The sequence below is a fragment of the Myiozetetes cayanensis genome, unplaced genomic scaffold (assembly GCF_022539395.1).
Source record: "Myiozetetes cayanensis isolate MyiCay16 unplaced genomic scaffold, myiCay2020 scf4, whole genome shotgun sequence".
In the NCBI taxonomy this organism is placed as follows: domain Eukaryota; kingdom Metazoa; phylum Chordata; class Aves; order Passeriformes; family Tyrannidae; genus Myiozetetes; species Myiozetetes cayanensis.
Window position 1 is genome coordinate 27,561,319 of NW_026087631.1, and position 18,628 is coordinate 27,579,946.

The 18,628-nt window shown below is 34.3% G+C and overlaps 1 protein-coding gene across 2 annotated transcripts in view; it reads right to left on the reverse strand.

Annotated features, from left to right (window-relative positions):
* FBXL17 (F-box and leucine rich repeat protein 17) overlaps positions 1–18,628 on the reverse strand; it is a 284,365-nt gene that overhangs the window by 185,431 nt on the left and 80,306 nt on the right. For both annotated transcript variants that reach the window (XM_050328407.1, XM_050328408.1), the window contains exons 5-6: positions 14,405–14,512; positions 5,321–5,451 (exon numbers count right to left, since the gene is read on the reverse strand). In XM_050328407.1, coding sequence (XP_050184364.1) covers positions 5,321–5,451; positions 14,405–14,512 — 239 coding nt within the window. The remainder of the gene's footprint in view (positions 1–5,320; positions 5,452–14,404; positions 14,513–18,628) is intronic.

The following is an 18,628-nucleotide window of genomic DNA, read 5'->3' on the forward strand; positions in this document are numbered from 1 at the left end:
TTAAAAGTAAAATTGATTTGTGTTACATTATATAAGTTTTTATGGAGTTCAAGTTTTTAATCTAGCTGACTAAACATCTGATAAATATGCAGAGAACTCAAAGGAGATAATCTTTCGGATAACACTGAACAGATGAAATTAAATTAGAATTAAGAAATGCTAGCATTCACCTAGAATGATTCATGACAAACACCACATAAAATTATAGTTACTTTTCTTGAAGACTGTACTATATCCAAAGTCCAGATTATACACTGTTACAAAAGTATCAGTGCTCCTGAAGCACATGCCCACTTCAGTCAGAACTAAGGTGATGAATACTAAGATGCTGTATTAGCATTTGTAGTCCCCACAGTTGAAATGGACATTCTCGCTTAAGCAAAAATATAGGCAAGCTGAAAGCTTCACAATTTTTGTTTCAAATACAATTTTAGTAAAATAATTTTCACAAGAAATATACAGAAACTTTTAATTTCAGGGAGAGAAAGTTAATTGTTATTTTATCAGAAAATAATTCTAGTATTCACTAATCTTGCTAATGCTGTAGGAACTGAGCTACTAATTTGATGCCCATTGTCTCCTACAGAAATGTTGGGGCATTCACATACTCCCAGAAGTTCTGGGAGTAATCTGGGAGTAATCTTCAGCATTGTACCCACAACACACGCAGGTCACAGCAGATTCTCCCAATGCTGCTTACGTGGATTTGCATTAACTCATGGTAGGCAGTCAACACAAAGCCTACCTCTACAGACCTCTACTGTACAGAAGACCAAGTTAACAATTTACTCTGCTAACTACCACTGTAGGAATCCCAACATGCTCTATGCCAACAAGTATGATATCCAATCCTGAGAAACTGATGCTGCATTAGTGACCCATAGAATAAAGCAGATGTAGACTCTGCAAAGGTAAATTCTCCTTTCTCCAGACTCTGCTCCAGTGCAAACAGTTTGGTTTTCAGGCTTATGGTCTGGCTTCCAACTACTACCGAATTTCTTCCATATATTGACTTTCTGACTACTCTCCTTGTGAAATGTCTGTATTTTCAAGTTCCTCTGTCTTAGAATCGAACCACAATCCTCACCAACAAATCTTAATTATTACAGTATGGATAGACTGTCCCATTACACCACTTACTCAGGTAAGGTGAGTTTTCATGGAAGCACAGAAGAGGAACAGCAGTTTTCTCCGAACTGGAATAATGGGACCAAATCCAGGTTTTCCATCTGTGCTGAAAGTTTGGGGAGGTGCACAATGATGTTTCTCTTCCCCCACATCACTGATCAGAAGTCTGATGGTAGGAAGTGATACCACTACAAGGTCATTAAGCAACATTGCTCCCTGTTTCACTGTCCCATGGAGATACTGCATATCTGCCTCCATGTCACAACCATAGCTTACTCTCAACAATCTCCAGATGCTCTACAAATCTCAGCACCTGCTACCAAAGTCACCTACAATGTGTACAATAAATTATATGAAAAAAATACAACTCTATTAAGACATTATTACAAGAACATTTGGCACTACCTTCAGAGAAAGGACCAAAAAGTTCTTCAATGGTTGGGAAAATATTTTCCTTTGACTGCAAAATCAGTTAATAATTTCGTATTGCAGGTGTTATTTCATCCTGAGCGACTGGCAATGCCACAGCACCAAAAAATCTCACTGTAGTTGTAGATAAAGCTCCTTACCTTATCTGCATTATTCCCTGCACCATGATGTTTCTTAGAAGAATCACAGAAAGGGACTGGCAAACATCCCCTATACAAATATTACATTAAGGGAATGTTTTAGTAAGAAGATGGCTGAATCAAGCAGAAATACTTTAAAGACTTCACAGTCATGCACAGCTTTTAAATGTCTATTTCTAGGTGAATTATGTAATACAGACATTGAAGTAAATTGCATCTTCAAGTCCACAGTGATGAGATTCACAAAAAAAGTTAGATTCTGCTGTTTGCTCCCTGATCATTATGGATATAATATATAGCAGATGTTTCTCAAACTATTAAAAAAATCACACACCCCTGAAAACTGCCAGCACATCATACTACATTTCCTGAATCCCCCATGAGATTTATTTCTAGATGGTCTATTTTTATTGCATCAATTGAAATTCAAAAGAACACAGGCAGTGACCATAAAAACAACTTCAAGGTGATAAGGTTACTTAAGGCAAGCTTCAGAGCATATTATTCACTTCACCATGTACACAAAAGCTCAATCCTTTCCAATTGAAAAGACTTGATATATGAAAAGAATTTGCAAGTTTGGTTTTGTTCATATTTGAAAGAAGAAGTAAGACTGTTCTTACAATAACCTTAACCAACATGATAAATAGTAAATAAAGCCTTTGAATGAGCTGTAATACTTACAGAGGAAATCATTACCTTAGATTACTTTAATAGGTCCTTTTCTACTCTTGTTTAACTGTCAACTTTTAGAAACTTTTATACAAGTTATTGCAAGTGACCTCTTTTTCTTCCATTTTAAAACTAATGTCAAGAGTATCACAACTGAACATACTGAACATATTTTTTGCCTTAGTTAAAAATAAATTATATTTTACTGCCCCACATAAGCTTTTTAGATGCATACTTCCAAAACAAAAAACAGGTTTTATCAAAACAGAGAAATAACAGTTCTCATTAATTCTTGCATGTGTAAAAGAACCACAGCATCAAAAATCTTAGGAAGTGCCTGCCATGCAGAGATCTTACACTCTGAAAGTATCAGTTATTTAAGAAGAAATGTAATAATCACAGCATTAGCTCTAACACCATGTCATAGGCAAGAGAGGGCTGTAAGTGTTCCAAGGTCACAGCCTTGCTTATGGAAAGAATTTTAATGGATTACTGGAAATAATAATAATGAAATCTAAAATAAAGTTTTAAAACCAGTGCCTTCTGCTGTAAAACCAACCAATAATCAACAGCCTTTAAGAGATACTTCTCAGATACATATTTAACTTCTACTGGTATTTTGAAACTTTTTAGTTCTTTTTCACCCTTGATATTCTGCACAAAGAAATGGAGAAAAACAGTTTTCCAAGGATTAAAAAAAACCCCAACTAGTCTTATAGAGTGAACAAAAAAGCATGTTATTAAATTTGAGAAGATCTGGAATACAAGTCCTATGTAGCATTGATCTCATAAGTAAACACGCTTGTTAATGGGGGTGAGGGGAAGGTGGTGATCTCTATTTTAAATCCAATAGTCAGGAAAAACATTAGACTGTTACTATCCCACATGTGTTGGAAACAATGACAAACAAAAGGCTTCCTCAAGAATCAAAACGCAGAATCTCCTCTGACAGTCCCTCTGACTTGGAGCCACCAAATAGCATTTAAAAAAAAAAATAAAGTTAATCCTAATTAATTAATAAATTAATTTCCTTAGTTCAAACTAACTTGCATTTTACCCAAGATAAGCACTTGAACGATCCTGTGAACTTCAAAAGGATCACTCAAAGTAAATATGCTCAAAATATTCTGCTGAATTGGTGTTTACTTCAATACAGCCCAGTGGTTGCATCATGTTCCCTTTACATAATTTTCAGCAATTCTTAATTGAGCATTTAGGAGGAGCAGTAAAACTACTTTATTCAGTTAAGACAATATCTGGAGTTTCATACCACTTGTAAAACAGGAAAAAAACCTGAACTGTCAAATCATTGACTATGAGTAAGATTTAGCAAAGGCATTAATTATTTTCTAAAGTCTCTATTTACTTTTAGCTAGAAGCTCCTTCAAATAGCTAAACTTAAGTTGTTGAAAAAATGACTGACAAGTACAATCAGAAATAAGCATAAAATAGAAAAAGCTAAAGCTGAAGTCAACAATCCAAAAGTCACACACAGAAGCAAGTTATCTGTCTTTGCTGGAAAGGGTTTCCTTTTCTTGCTAAGCTTCATAATTCTTATATTTATAATTCATATTCAGATAAGGTTTTACAGTAATATGAACAGAATTACAATATATACTAATTACTCTAGAAATCCTAGTAAAGTATTTTCAAGAGCAGTTTGACAGCAGTTTGGATCATACTTAGCAAACTGCCATACTCAAAACATTAATGAAGACAGGTCTATATTTCTAAGTACTTTAATTAAATCCTGAAAACTCCTTGTCTTTTAAATTTGTATTTTTGTTCTCATTATTTTTTCCAGTTTATCCTAAAATTTTCCACTACAGTGTCCTTATTCTGCTTATGAAAATGGGGCCCTACTGACAGAGTGATTTGAGACAAGGAAATGCTTTCAAAACATTACATTAAAGCTCTGACCTAAACTGACAGAACCAAAAAAACTGTCTTAAAGGCTAAAAGAGTTAAGGTAAAAGTTTAGTGGTATTTCCCATTCAACACACTGCAATTTTAGTACTTATACAACACTACAGTTTCACTGAAGTCTGAGCTCATCTACACTTCAGTACATCTTTGAAGACTTATGAGAACCTTGAAAGCGCACATTATTTAAAAAAAAAAAAAGTAATCATGGGAAAGAAGTACAACTACTAGAATACATTATTCTGGATTATATGAAACTGTTTTAGAACCCCTCTCTGTTAAAAGTGTCTCTTTCCTTTTGTTTAAAGCACCAACCATAATAAACCAATCTGTGCACCCTCAGGTACTGGCTTTGCTCAATGTTCTCGTTTTAAAGGAAAATGTTAATTTTTAAAGTTCTCAGTATTTTTTATTTTTCATCTGAATTGTACAACATCTGTGTGCATTTACTTAATGTTAAAATAAATTACTTGATCAAAAGATGAGAATACAGTAGGACAGGAGGTATTCTGATCAAAAGAAAAAGACCAAGGTACTAACCCAGTTATTCTTCCAGTCTCATTCTGGAGCTCTTTGCAAAAAAACGCCAAGACCTTATGCTTTCTAAAAATATAGGAATTCCAGTATTTAACTCACAAGCAGTTATTTTTACTTATGCAGTCAAACATACGTTTTGTTGTTCGTGTGTCTATCAGTCTGCTTAAATCCCAGATACCTACTGAAGGAGTCATAATAGCAACTAAACATTTCAACCACACACGGTACAGAACACATTCTCCTGAAATCTACATGAAAAAGATTAGTGCTGCCATCCAATCACAACCAAACTTTTCTGCACCACAGAAACAGGCAAACACTGTAAAATATGTGTCTAAAGAATTTACTCCAAACAAGTAGAAGAAGCACGAAGAAAACACTGCTTGCTTTAATCGATCTCCTCCAACCCCCAAGCCATCACGAATTATTCTCAACTAATACAACTAGTCAAATTTGCATTATACTGGTTTTGGATACTATACCAATGTTACCTGTCATTAATGATCCAGTTCAGACACAGATTGAGAGAATTAAGGTTTTTGCATCTCTTTACTATTTCCATCACTGTTTCATTGTCCAGTTCTGTGATATGACGCAGGTCCAAGCTTGACAGATTTCTCAGCTGTTGAGACAAATATGACAGAAAGAAATAATCTGAAATTCATTCACATAAATAATCATTGTAAAAAAATGCCAAACTTCTTGGAATCAAGCCTAATACATGCAAGCTAGCCAAGAAAGAGCTAATTACTATATTTTTCACACAAGGCAAACATATCAGAGGTATTCACAGAATCAAACCTTAGTAAACTTGGAATTCAGGCACTAAGTTACTGCATGAAACCCAGAAACTCTCACTCATGGTCCAATATACCTACAGTAAGGACCTAGGCTTTTCTATTCTTACATATATGGAGTGTAAGATACCCAGGTAAAATATCAACCCATTTAACCGTAAGAAAAACATGGCATGGAAGGAAGGGAACAGCACATTTGTGCTTAAGATTCAAATGCATGATATCAATGACCTCAGAGTATAAGGCTTTCAAACTAAGTAAATATTACAAACTGCCTGGAAAGTCCAGTATTTATACTGTAGTCTCACCTGCACAGTTATCAATAATAGCTTGGATATTCTGAACAACAAAAGTTGGGAGTCACAGTACAATATGATTAAGATTTATGTACTGAATAATCTATTACTACTGTAAATCATTCTAATGTCCTTCAAAAGGAAATCTTCTTACTACTTTTATGAGCTACTGATGCAAAGAAGAAAATTTTTACAGATTTCTGCTGTAACAGTTTAGTCATAATAACCTCCAAGTGCTGTTTGCTTTTCAAGCTGTCTGAAATAATCTCTATTATACTCTGGAAAAATAATTGCATTAGGCAATATTGACAGTTTAATTAAATTTACCTTCTCTCTGAGAGAGCAAAAATAATCCTCATCAGTGATTTAAGTCACTACGGATTTGATTAGGTAAAGGCACACAACTGAGATCATATAATTGGTCTACTTCAGTAGCTAATTATTAAGTCAATGTATTTGGGGCAGGTGAAAGGTTGGGGGGGGGGAAAGTAAAAGGAAAAAGAGAGGACTTCAAATGTAGGTAGCCTTCTATAGAAACTAATATCTTGGTGTTTTGTTTCAGAAGTTTTTAATATTCTCCAAACTAAAGCTGAAGATAAACTACATACTGCTTCCAAAAATTCTGCAGAGCGAGCATAAAATTAAGGACTCTGACCTCTGAGTCTGCAGGGTATTTCTATAGAAACTAGGACAATAATATTTCTATTATTAGGATCACAGGTATAGTGTGGAGGTGCAGAGCACATAGTGTTTGACACTGTATTTGTAAAATACACACCTGTTACAAGCTATGCCTCTCTGCATTTCATACATACTGCTCCACCACGACCTCTAAAGGCCTGAGCTTCTATATGCCCCAAAAAACATCACAACCAACCTCTCATTTTTTTCCTGCATAAATTACAAAAAGGTAAAGCTTACAGCAACTTCAGTTTTCCTCACCTTCTTACAGCTATTCATATTAGATATTTCAGCCTTTAGACTTCGTTGGCAATAATGTGGCCTATGCCTATGAGATAGAATATATACCTGCTGGACAATTCAACAATGAACATATTCTATGACAGGAAACATGTATTTACCAGAGACATCAAAGACAAGTAGAAAATCTTCCCACTTAGGCTTCCTTTCACAAGACTACTCTTATGAGCAGGTGACAATACTGGTGATACTCTCGTCATTATTACTACTTACAGAGTACAAACCACAAATTTACATTAAAGAATCAATGCAAGAAGAGAGGTCGATGCTTCTTTAAAAAGTGCCTAAATAACAGGGGTTCAAATCAGGTAAGAGAGACCACCGTATTATCTGCCTCAATGATGCAATGGTGAATGTAGCACTTGTGATTTCCCAGGAAAAAAAGCTTTTGCACTGCATGGGTAGGCTCAAAACCTAAGCTGAATTCCTACTGACCAAATTAATAGGGTTTCCAAAGTAGATTTTATCTTTTACCATCACAGGAGAATGATCATCCCCTCATCGCTTCTTTCCTTCACGCCAACAATAGTCCACTATTATATTCAATCTACAGCAGCTCAACCATCACTTGTCTTTTTTACTGTCACACTCCTTCATTTTAAACCTGGCACCTGACCTATTTGGTAGGTTAATTTTTCTTTTTATCAGGCGTAACACACTAAATCCAGAAAACCTTACTGTCTTTTTACAATCTGAAGAGGCTGCTTCAGATTGATACATACACAAGTATAATTTGGTCTATACAATGCCCTACTGCCATTTCAGATGTGTGAATGACTTTCGAGATCTAGAATATTCCCTTCATCACATGAATTTGAATCAGCTGAATACGACAGGTGAAAAGAATATCTCTTGTCTACTTAAGTCAGAAGTATCAACATCTTTTTACCAGTCAGAGAATAGTTATAAATGTGTATGTAACCATTCTTCATTTAAAATGAAAAGACTGATCTTAATGACACATTTCCTATAGTTTACTGAAAAAGAAATTTTAAGGGATTAATGCTACAATGCTGCAATCACTACTATTATTAAAATGTTACAAGAGAAAAATACATAACTTTTATATTGTACCTCTAACAGAGTTAAAAGCAGTTTGATATTTAAGAAGATAAATTAAAAATCAAACTTCTCTGAAGTAGACAATTGGACAGTTCAGATCTTTGAATCTTCAGGGCATTCTTGAGATTAAAATAGCACACCTTTACATAGCATTTTTTCCTACAGAAAGAGGATATTCTGTGACTTAAACGCTCAGCCTTAGGCTACTAGGATGCATAAAGTTTTTTCATTTTTTTTTTAATCAAACCCAATTTTGTTCATGCAGCAATACCATTTTACTGAGCATTTTCAGGGCCACTCTTCTACAGATATGCACACTTTTCTTCAACTCTTAACTTTATAGCTCGGCAAAGAATGTTCAGCATGAGCAGAATTCAAACTTTGAACTCAGCTCCATTAGGCAAAATGTTTTAACTGAATAAGGACTATTTAATGTGACAATGAAACACAGCATGCAAGCAGTAAACAGAGGGCTTAAAATATGAAACAGAAAATAACAGAATTAATAGAAAGCAAAACACTTAAACTAATTTTGTTTGATGCATATAAACACACTCTTGTTGAAATTACTGATTATTGACTCAGAGTTAAAAATGTGTGACTCTAAAAATGAGGGAGTCTAAGTACATGAATGAGGTAGGAAGGGAACACAAGATGGTTCCTTCCTCTCAGTCCTACTAACAGGAAATTAACAGAGCAGGTAAAGTTTCTGTGAGGAGATTACCAGTTAAAATGTACTGAGAGTGAAGTGCTCCACTGGAAATGACAGATGCAGAAGAACCACTTAGATCACCAAATGGTTTTAGACAAAGAATTTTGAAAAACAGAGCTTTTTAATTTTAATATATTTTAAATACAAATGTACTGTTAAATACTATTTTAAAGATATTACTCCTTATTTTTGGATCTCAAATATTTTAAAATATAGTACAATCCTTTTAATACTTTTGTTGGTACGCCTACATGAAATGTTTTGCCCGTTGATACATTTAAAGATTCAGAGGTTATGATACTATTTGTGTGCCTGAATGTTATGGAACTCCTAAGATTTCTATCTTGGCTGCAGGAACTTGTAATATTAAAATATGTGGTATGATTTAGATGATAGAAAATTACTAGTACCATTGGGATCATAGGTAGTTTTTCAGTGCGGGTGTATCAACTCCTGTGAATTTTTAGCTGCTACTGTTTAGGGGATCACTAATGTAATGGATATTCACTTTCCCCCCTCCTGCATGATTCCACAATTTCTGTAGAGATATGCTACCTTAAAAATCATAGAATAGGATGGAATAATGGAATTATTTAGGTTGGAAAAGAACTTTAAGCCCAAGTCCAAGCAAAACCTGAAACTGCAAAGGCCACTACTAAAAAAATTAATGGAATTTCAATTAACCTTAATTTTCTTGACACTTTCTATGTATACGTGCCTTCTGGGAATAAACTGCTCTCTGACTTAAGCTGCCAAAGTAAATGTATGATCAGAGGAAATTAAAAATAGCAATCTGAAAACAAACTGTAAACCAAATTCTTTTTATTACTGTGTCTATAGAGTCTATAAACTACTTTTTTAAAAGTCACATTACTGAATGCTGCTGTAACTGAACTATAAAGTCGAGATATACTGTGATCCTGAAAAAGTAGTCAGACATGGTTTAAAGAACAGGACAATGATTGAATAGTTACAGAGGAGATTATTTTACCATAGATTTAGTATTCTGCATATTAACAAATTTTAATTTCATTTCCTAAGTATTGCAAAACATTGAGATCCCACTGCTTAAATAAGAAACACACAATCAAAACCTGTGGAGATCACGGAGATTTCATTTGCATTACTTACAAAAACTAAACAGAAAACTTGTTTTGAAAAGTGTAAAAAGCAATGTTTGAGAAAAAGGAGTTGAAAACATATGTTAATCAAGGAAATAAATTTACTGAATAGATTCCTTTGTTTTGTAATGTACCATAGAAGAAAACAATAGGAAAGTAAATGACATTCACATTGCAACTGCTACTGTTTCCAAGATGTCCAGTAAAAATAATTTGGGGTTTTTATTTATTGCAAGCATACTTTTTTGCAAGTTATGCTGCAAAAATAAATATATTGCCTCCTTTCTGGCAATAAAAGATGCACTGTAGAGGAGGTACTTGAATACATATAAAAACTGTATATCTAGTACCTGTGTTACAAGACTCATTTCCAGATTATAAACTCTAAAAGCTGCTGTAGAACTACATTATAGCTGAGTCATAGTTTACAATTTTATGTTTTTTGCTCTAAAGTACTTATAATACATTTTTATTTTGGGGGGTGAGTGGGAAAGTGGAGGAGGGAATTTCATAGACTCACAAGACCGAAAACACTTGAATGCTTTTAAACATGCAATCAAGTCTTCTCTGCAATGCCTTTTTTACTTAATTTAAAGAAACAGTAGCTAGATACAATCATCAAATTCTTCAAAGTAATTAAAAGAATCTCTTAGAAGGAACACAGTTAACTTCATTCAAAAAAGTCATCGTCTTTAGCTTGACAAGATGCAAAAAAGGTTCTTTTACACAGTATCACATCATCTAAAGTATCAGTCCATGAAGTATCTTCATGAATCCTCATGAAGAATCTCCCAGAATCACTATATTCAGAAACCTTTACTTAATGACTTTTTCCTGTGATTCGGAGACTAATATTTAAAACGACATCTTACTAAAGGCAAACATATTGAAATAAATCATATTCCATTCTGTGAAATACAGTTCATTATACAAACTGACTAAAAACCTGTTTTCTCTTGACTCAGACAAAGAAATGCAATCATGTCCCTAGATAAATGCTTGATGATGTTAAGATCGGAAGGTATGTTGAAATATTACCATAAAAGGAATATAAAGCAGAACGCTTTGTGTCAAAACTAATCAGTTACTAGAAAGAGACCATACAATACCCCTGTTTAGAGAAGGTTATTGCAAAATCAGTCCTGTCATGTGTACATTATCATTATATATCTGTCAAGCTGGTAATGTCTGCACTGAATAAGCACTAAGTATTTCCTCCATAAATCTGAATTTTGATTGACCTCATATTGGCCACCAGCTCAGAAACAAGTATCACTAAGTTGAATCGAACATTACTCTCAGATAACAACCATGAGATGAAGAAAGATTAAAGATCACATTACTCCAAAAATAGTTCCTTGATAAACTGTCTTCATGCATTGGTGATTAGCAGAGTAAGTTAGAAATGTTTTCTCTGGAATTTCTGCACAAGGATTTATACACTTAGATGTTTGTAATAAACTTTACCAGTCTGTCAGTACATGGCGTAGGAGCACAGACCGAGTTATACTGCTACAAAGCAATTACTCTTGCATACATATCAGAAACTAAAGGAAGAAGCCAAGGAAGTGGCTTCATAATAAAATTACATCTAGATGTCAAGGTTTGCTGATGCCAGCTGTTAAAATTCTATTACAAGTGCAACCATTAAACTGCTGAGAGGCAATTACCACAACAGGGGAGGAAAATGCCACCACATTTGGGGTCAGAGATATAAAATAAAAAATCACCATTTCTCTAGTTAGAATACAGTTTCTTATTCCCACTTAGTTAATGAATAAAAATTATCCATCTGGTTGTTCTGTTTTCAACACAATCACATAACATGCAGAGGTACTTTTCACATTTGTACAGTTCATCACACTTAAAGGAGAAGCGAAGGAAAAATAATCAGGAATAAGCTTCTGAGAGACAAGGATGTGAGGAGGGGAGGAAGAGAGCAAACAAGAAAAAAAAATCATACAGGGAAAGCTAGGTAAATAATAAAACAAGTGAGAAAAAAGATAAAACAAGAAAACAGCAGGTAGAGATGTGCTGAAAACAGAAGATGAACTACAACACTACATGCAGTACGTGTTTTTCCCTCCTCCACAGAAACAAAGTCGACAAATGTTGGACTAATTTTTCTGATGTCGTAGTACAAATAATTCAGATCTTCTGTGACAATGCTTCACACATTAGAGCTACAAAGGCAAATGAAACATTCAGGTCATCATAACAAACCAATGGTTTCAACTGTGAGTCTAATTGTGAATTGCATACACACACACACATTCCTCCTCCCCCTTTCTTCCTGTGTATGTACAAGCAGTGCCTCTCATCTTACCCAATAATTATTATTTCCTTTGGGTGCATTTCTTGTATTTAATAACAACTTCAAGAAAAAAAGGCACCAGTGTGGTGACATGGTCTTGCTCAAAAAGCAAATTTTTTTTTATTGTCATTGTGTTCAGTAGAAAAATAATGAAAATAAACCCTGAATGTTTCTTCTTTTTCTAGAATATACAACATTTTCACTACCATTCCCTACAGTTAGCTATTAAAAAAGCTCTGCGATGCAGCAGCACTGTAATTTAGAATTTTCAAGTGCTAGTATTTTTAAAGACAGCTAACATTACCAGGGGGAAAATACGCTCATAATAAACCACTCCATTTTTATACATGCATCAGCCTCAAAGCAATTTCACAAGCGAGGCCATTGCTGTTATCTCCAGGTTGCACACAGGAAGCAGGACAGAAAGGAAATGGCTCTGCACAGCCTTACGGGACACACTTGCAGGCCATACAGTGCAAAGAACAGATTCTGCACTCTCTAGGATGATGGGATTGGAATTATTACTGAACAGTTATAAAGTATGAGTTAAGTACTCAACACAAAGCTAACCACGTGAAACACATGATGGTTGGAACAAAAAGTGATGTCATCAACAGACAAATTCTGGAAAAGACAGACGCAGTGGTGAAAGATCATGTTACTGTTTCCTACAGGACCTACTAAAAAGCCTGTACCCATCTTGATTTTAAGTCCCTTTTAAGGGTAGAAAGGCTGCAAGAAGGTCTCTCTTGAGTCTTTTCTTCTCCAGGTTAAACAGCCCCTAACTTTCAGAGTCATCACAACACTGTCTTTGCAGCATTCATAGCCTACAGAAAGTTGTACAGATACAGCTTGAGGGAAGGAAACTGGAATCCCACATCTCAAGTTCCAACATGCACCAATTACTTACAAAGTAATTACACACGAAGAGTATAACCAGCCTCCTAAATATTTATTAAAGGACTACGTTCAATAGTGTCACTCCCACGTAAATCAGGATTTTTAATACTTTATTATTATTAAACACACAAAAAGCAGAAATACATGTTAATAAGAAAAATAAATATCTTGACTTTTCTTTAATAAATGGGATTATAAAGTCACTTTGTTGATGGATATGACATCTATTAAACACTCAATAAATCTAGGCCAGAACAATGCAGTAACCAAAGAATGTAGCTGAAAAGTGATCTGTGTGGAAATTTCCAATAAACCTTGTACTACACACCCTATGTTAAATTATATTTCTAAGAAATACAACATAGCATAAGCCCTATATTGATGTTGTATATATAAATACAACCTATAGTTATATGCAGATAGGTTTCATATGACTTGACAATAATAGCATAATTTCTTTCTCCCACTAACATATACCCCCTTTACACATCACCTCATTATACCGGATGCCTTTCCCAATGGCATCCTTTGAGCTCCTATAACTTTACCATTCAAATTAATTTCTCTACTTTGTTTCTTTTTGTACGTGTTCCAAAATGTTTTCAATTCTTCTGTATCTTCAGCTACTAAGCAGCCCTAAAATGATGAAAGTATTTTACAGACACGTTGAATGCTTCTGTATAACAATAGGACAGCTGCACAGCTGCATCAAAAAACCTTTATTTTCTTCAGGCGTATTCCGTTCTTTATTTAATATATTCTCTGCTTGGCACCTCAAGATCTCTTTAACCATTTTCATGTTTGTGTGGTCCCTGAATTTACTTTCAGTTACAAATTTTAATTACTATGGTGTTTGCCACCCCACCCAAGGCATCCATTTTACTGAACAGTTCCATTATTTTCTGCAGATTCACTCATATTAGCTCTCCCAGACATGACTCCTCTTATGTAAAAGGAAAGGAAATAAAGTGTATATGTAAAACTATCTATGTTAAATATGAAGATGAATATATGCATACAATGTATGTACACTGTTGCAGTAAGAGGTCTGTCCAAATCTCTTGCAATTAGAATTCTGCATTTCAATTATGGAATTTTGTTTTGTTTGCAATGGAATCTGTTGTAATTAGGCATTTTAAAGATGTTTGACCTAAACAACATTGTTACTTCTGAGAAAATGTATAACTCCTTGATTATATTTTTGATACACTGTTTTTACACAGTGAAATCTGAATGACTGCTCAAATAATTCAAAGTTCATTTAGTGTGTCATGTTTCTGTCCATGTCAATGTTACAAATCATACATATAAACTCATCCTGACTGATACCTACAACTTGGCTACAGTCAAACACACTAATGACTAACTAAAGAAAGTAGTTATGATACTCACATTGGTAAGGTGAATGACACCTTTTGATGTAACAGAGCAGCCCATAAAACCAACATACTGCAGCTCTGGACAATGTTCAGCAAAAGCTTTCACTGACTGATCTGTCACCTGCAGAAAAGATAAACAGGCAATAGTTGAATAAATGATATAAGCATATACTTAATACAGTTTAAGCAATTTCTAATGGCAAGCTTCTCATTAATACTTTTACTATTATTACCACTACTTTTATTTATGTCAACACTTATATCTGCACGAAAACCAGGAAGAAAAAAGATTTTTGGCAGAGGGGGATCATATTCCTAGAGGAAAAGAAGCACAAGACAAGAGAAGATGATGGCCACAAAGTCAAGTATTATCATCATCCTGTTTAAGCGCAAACAACCCAGGAGACCATTCTATCCACTATTCTCATAAGCTACATAACAAACATGAAAATACCACAAATTTGTTATTGCCATCCTTACACTCATGCTATACCCATCACTGACTATAAAGAACTTAAATTGTGTGCTATCTTAAGTTTATATTTCTTTTTTTTTAGCATTTTTACTAAAATAAAGCAATTGATGGTTTTAACTTAAAATTTATATTACATCTGTTTCTCACATAAGGCTTGGTAATCTCATGGTAATATATCATTGTGCCACTTATCAGCTGCATGGAGATGTTACCCAGTTTATTATTGAGATTTTGTTTATTTATAAAACTACTTGTTATTTTAAATTAAGTTTGCTATATTTAATAATATATATATTAAATATAAAACACAATGCATTGTATAAATGTAGCGCTTCGTAAGGAGACTAAATATTCAAAAGGACAATATACTGTGAATTTTGTGAAGAATGTAATATTGGCATGGGTACACTTAAGACACCTTAACGAAAAATCAAAACAAGTTTTGAAATATCTAGTCCAAAACTGGGCCTCAGGTGAATACACAGATGTGCTGTGGATCATCATTAGCCACAGTTCCAACTGGCCCAACAAGCCTCTTTACTGCACACTGGCAGCATCTGGTGACCTTGATGAGGACTCTGGCAAAACAATTTTTGAAAAGACAGCCCAGAGATATGGACTTATAGATAAAACATCACATCAGATCTGTACTGGTTTGGGGTTACCGAATATTGTTACAGACCTAATGCAGTTTTCTCAGAGCAAAACCTTCTCAGTGAGCAAAGATTCTCATTGTGACACATCTACCAAATAAAAGTAAAAGGCAGGACTTCCAGGACTGTGTATTTAGAACCCAATTAAACTGAGAACAAGTCAAAATGAAAAGGTTAGGGGTCAGCTAAACAGATTCAATCACAAATTGGGTACTGATCATGTGGTATCTGCACAGCCCCATGTCCCAAGTCTGTCTACTTGAACAAAAACAAACCAGTATATTAAGAAATTTCTTCTTTGATTTGATCTGACACAATCATCCAATTTTGGTTTTGCACATTCCTCTTAACTGAGGACAGCCACACAAACCATTTAAGTTTTTTAAGGTATTGATTACCAAAAGCCTTTGAAAAATACTATCACAGGTCCAAGACTTACAGATTTGCCTTATGCTACAAGAACCAAACCAGTAGTGAAAAAGAAAGTTACCTCCTCTCTAGAATACAAACTAAGCCCCTGATTCAGCTAATGATCTAAGAGAAAGATCCTGTTACTGTCTTAGCCTACTCTCTCTACAGAAGATTGAAGCGTGATTCTTTGTTGCAGACAGGTTTGCCCTAGCTAGCAAGAAAATGTAGCCATGAACAATCAATATCAGAAATGTCTAATACCACAAATTCATTAGAGAGCTTACAACTTTAACATACAATTTCTTACATATAACTAACATTGAGGTGCATAAAGACCCTGAAAAAATAACATTTTTAATGCAAATAATAAAATTAGTATGTCTTAAAATATCATCTTTTCATACTATGGAATTTTTTGTATTCTAAACAAAATCTGAGGAAACATAATTTTGATACAAATTAGTAACAGTAGCTTATGACCATATATATTAAATTATTTACAGATTAGCAGTGAACCTTTTCAGTGTTTGTTAGGTATGCACTATCTACCTAATCAGAAAAAAGATTCTTCGTTACCTCTGTATGCCAGGCAAGCCTCATGATTTTCCAGGCAAAAGTAGTGTGACATTACCTGAATATGCTTTAAAATTACTGTAGTAGAAATCACCAGTTTAGACACTTATTTTGCTACTGAAAACAACAATTTGTTCTTAAATCTTGACTTATGAACTGTTAGCATTGTTACTGTCTTTAAACCCAATTCACTAGCAGATGCGCTTTGCCATTAGACAACAAAACTCCAGTACCTGCAGAAGTTGACTTCAACTTTTATTGGGAAACATTGTAAAATTTTTTTCAATCAACACTGTAACCTCCTGTCACCATTCTTTACTACACCAGTATCTAGGAATACATCAGTTCTTTTTCAGACTCAATGTCATCTATTGCAATTGATTTTTTAGTTCCATGATTCCCAGCCAGACAGCCTGTAATGAAGGCCAGTTGACACTCTGCTTGGTTAGACACTTTTAACATGACCCCACTCTTCTATAACTGTAGTAGTTGGAAACGAACATATGTATATATATATTTACATATACATACATACACACACGCACATTTGCTATTTCACTACAATGGCTTCTCATAAGCCATAATATGGGACATTATGCACAGAAATATCAGATCAAAATACCTGTAATCTAAATGAAGGTTAAAAACTAAAATTTATATTAGGTCTTTCTGTTCTTCTTTTTGCAAGGGTTGGGGAAAGTAAGAACATGTGGAATTTATTTATAAATTTAAGTGTAGCATCACAGTCTAGTAAAATTGTCTAGTCTTCAGTTAGAATAACTGAAGATGGATAACTAATTCCTGTCCCTATCTATATAAGGGAAGACTGGGTGTGGCAGTTGGTGCAATGTCTAGCTGACAGCATGATGATGTTTTGTCAAAGGTTGGACTCTGTGATTTCAGAGGTCTTTTCCAACCTAATTGCTTCTGTCATTAGGTGAAATAGAGGCAACAAAGTTTAACTTCAAGCTCAAGAAGGTTTGTAACACTGAAAACAACTATTCTTCTGCTTAACTAGACTGCTTCCTATTTCATATCTGCATTGTCTAGCATAGATGGTTTACACACAGACTTGAACTTTCAAATGTAAACTCAAACATGCAAGTCACTGTTTCTACCACCAGTAGCAGCCAGAAACAGTATCCTCTTATTGTATGAAGGTGTTTGACACTCACAAGAAATGGTCTATTCTGCAGAATTAAAGAAAAGTAAGTGACTGAAGAAAAAAACGCATGGAAAATTAGCAGTGACACGTATGCAATGCTTATGCATCCTAACGCTTCCTCATATAGTGCAGTATGTGACTGTATGTTACATTTTCTTCTTCACTACTCAGAAGACAGAACAGGTGCATTAAACATGTAGTACAAATACGGCTTTTGCAAACTAACAAATTTCTAAACAACTGCATTCTGATGTACTATACAACCAAATTAGACTAGCATATTCTAAAGCCAGATAACCACATAAAATATACTGCAGTTCTACAGAAATGACCCTTGGTCAACAAAGACACAGAAATTCACACACAATTCTTTTATAGATCCCAGTACTGTTCTTCCAAGAATCTTTAGTAATTGGATTGTCTCGTCGACCTTCATTGACTTTCATTCATCCTGTCTTGCTTCGTGTCAGTCTTGCTTTGAAAAAGTAATGTAGGATGATGAGGATAGATTTATAAGTTATGCACTAAAGCATTGTGAATGGGAAATACACTGGTCTGGAACTAATGGCACAGATTTTGCTCCTATCAAAAAGATCTATGATAAGTGAGATATGGTTTAATCATTTTCTTTTTATCTATTGCAGCCTATTATATATGAATTCCAATTCTGCATTGTTTTACAGGACTTCAATATTTTGTCTGCTCTGAATTAGATTCTATAAGTATTAGTTTATTTTACATTCTATTCAATAAATGGAAGTGGAAAAAAGGAAAAAGCCAAGATGATAATTCAAAAAGAAAGTCTGAGGTACAACAATACAAGCACAACAATACAGAATTCCAATTAAAAAGCCTCACAATTAATAAAAACTCACAGAAGCTCAAACAGAAATAGCTGAAAGAGATAGGAATATAAATACCAACTGGCACAGAAAGAACACCGTGTTCTCTAATTAAAAC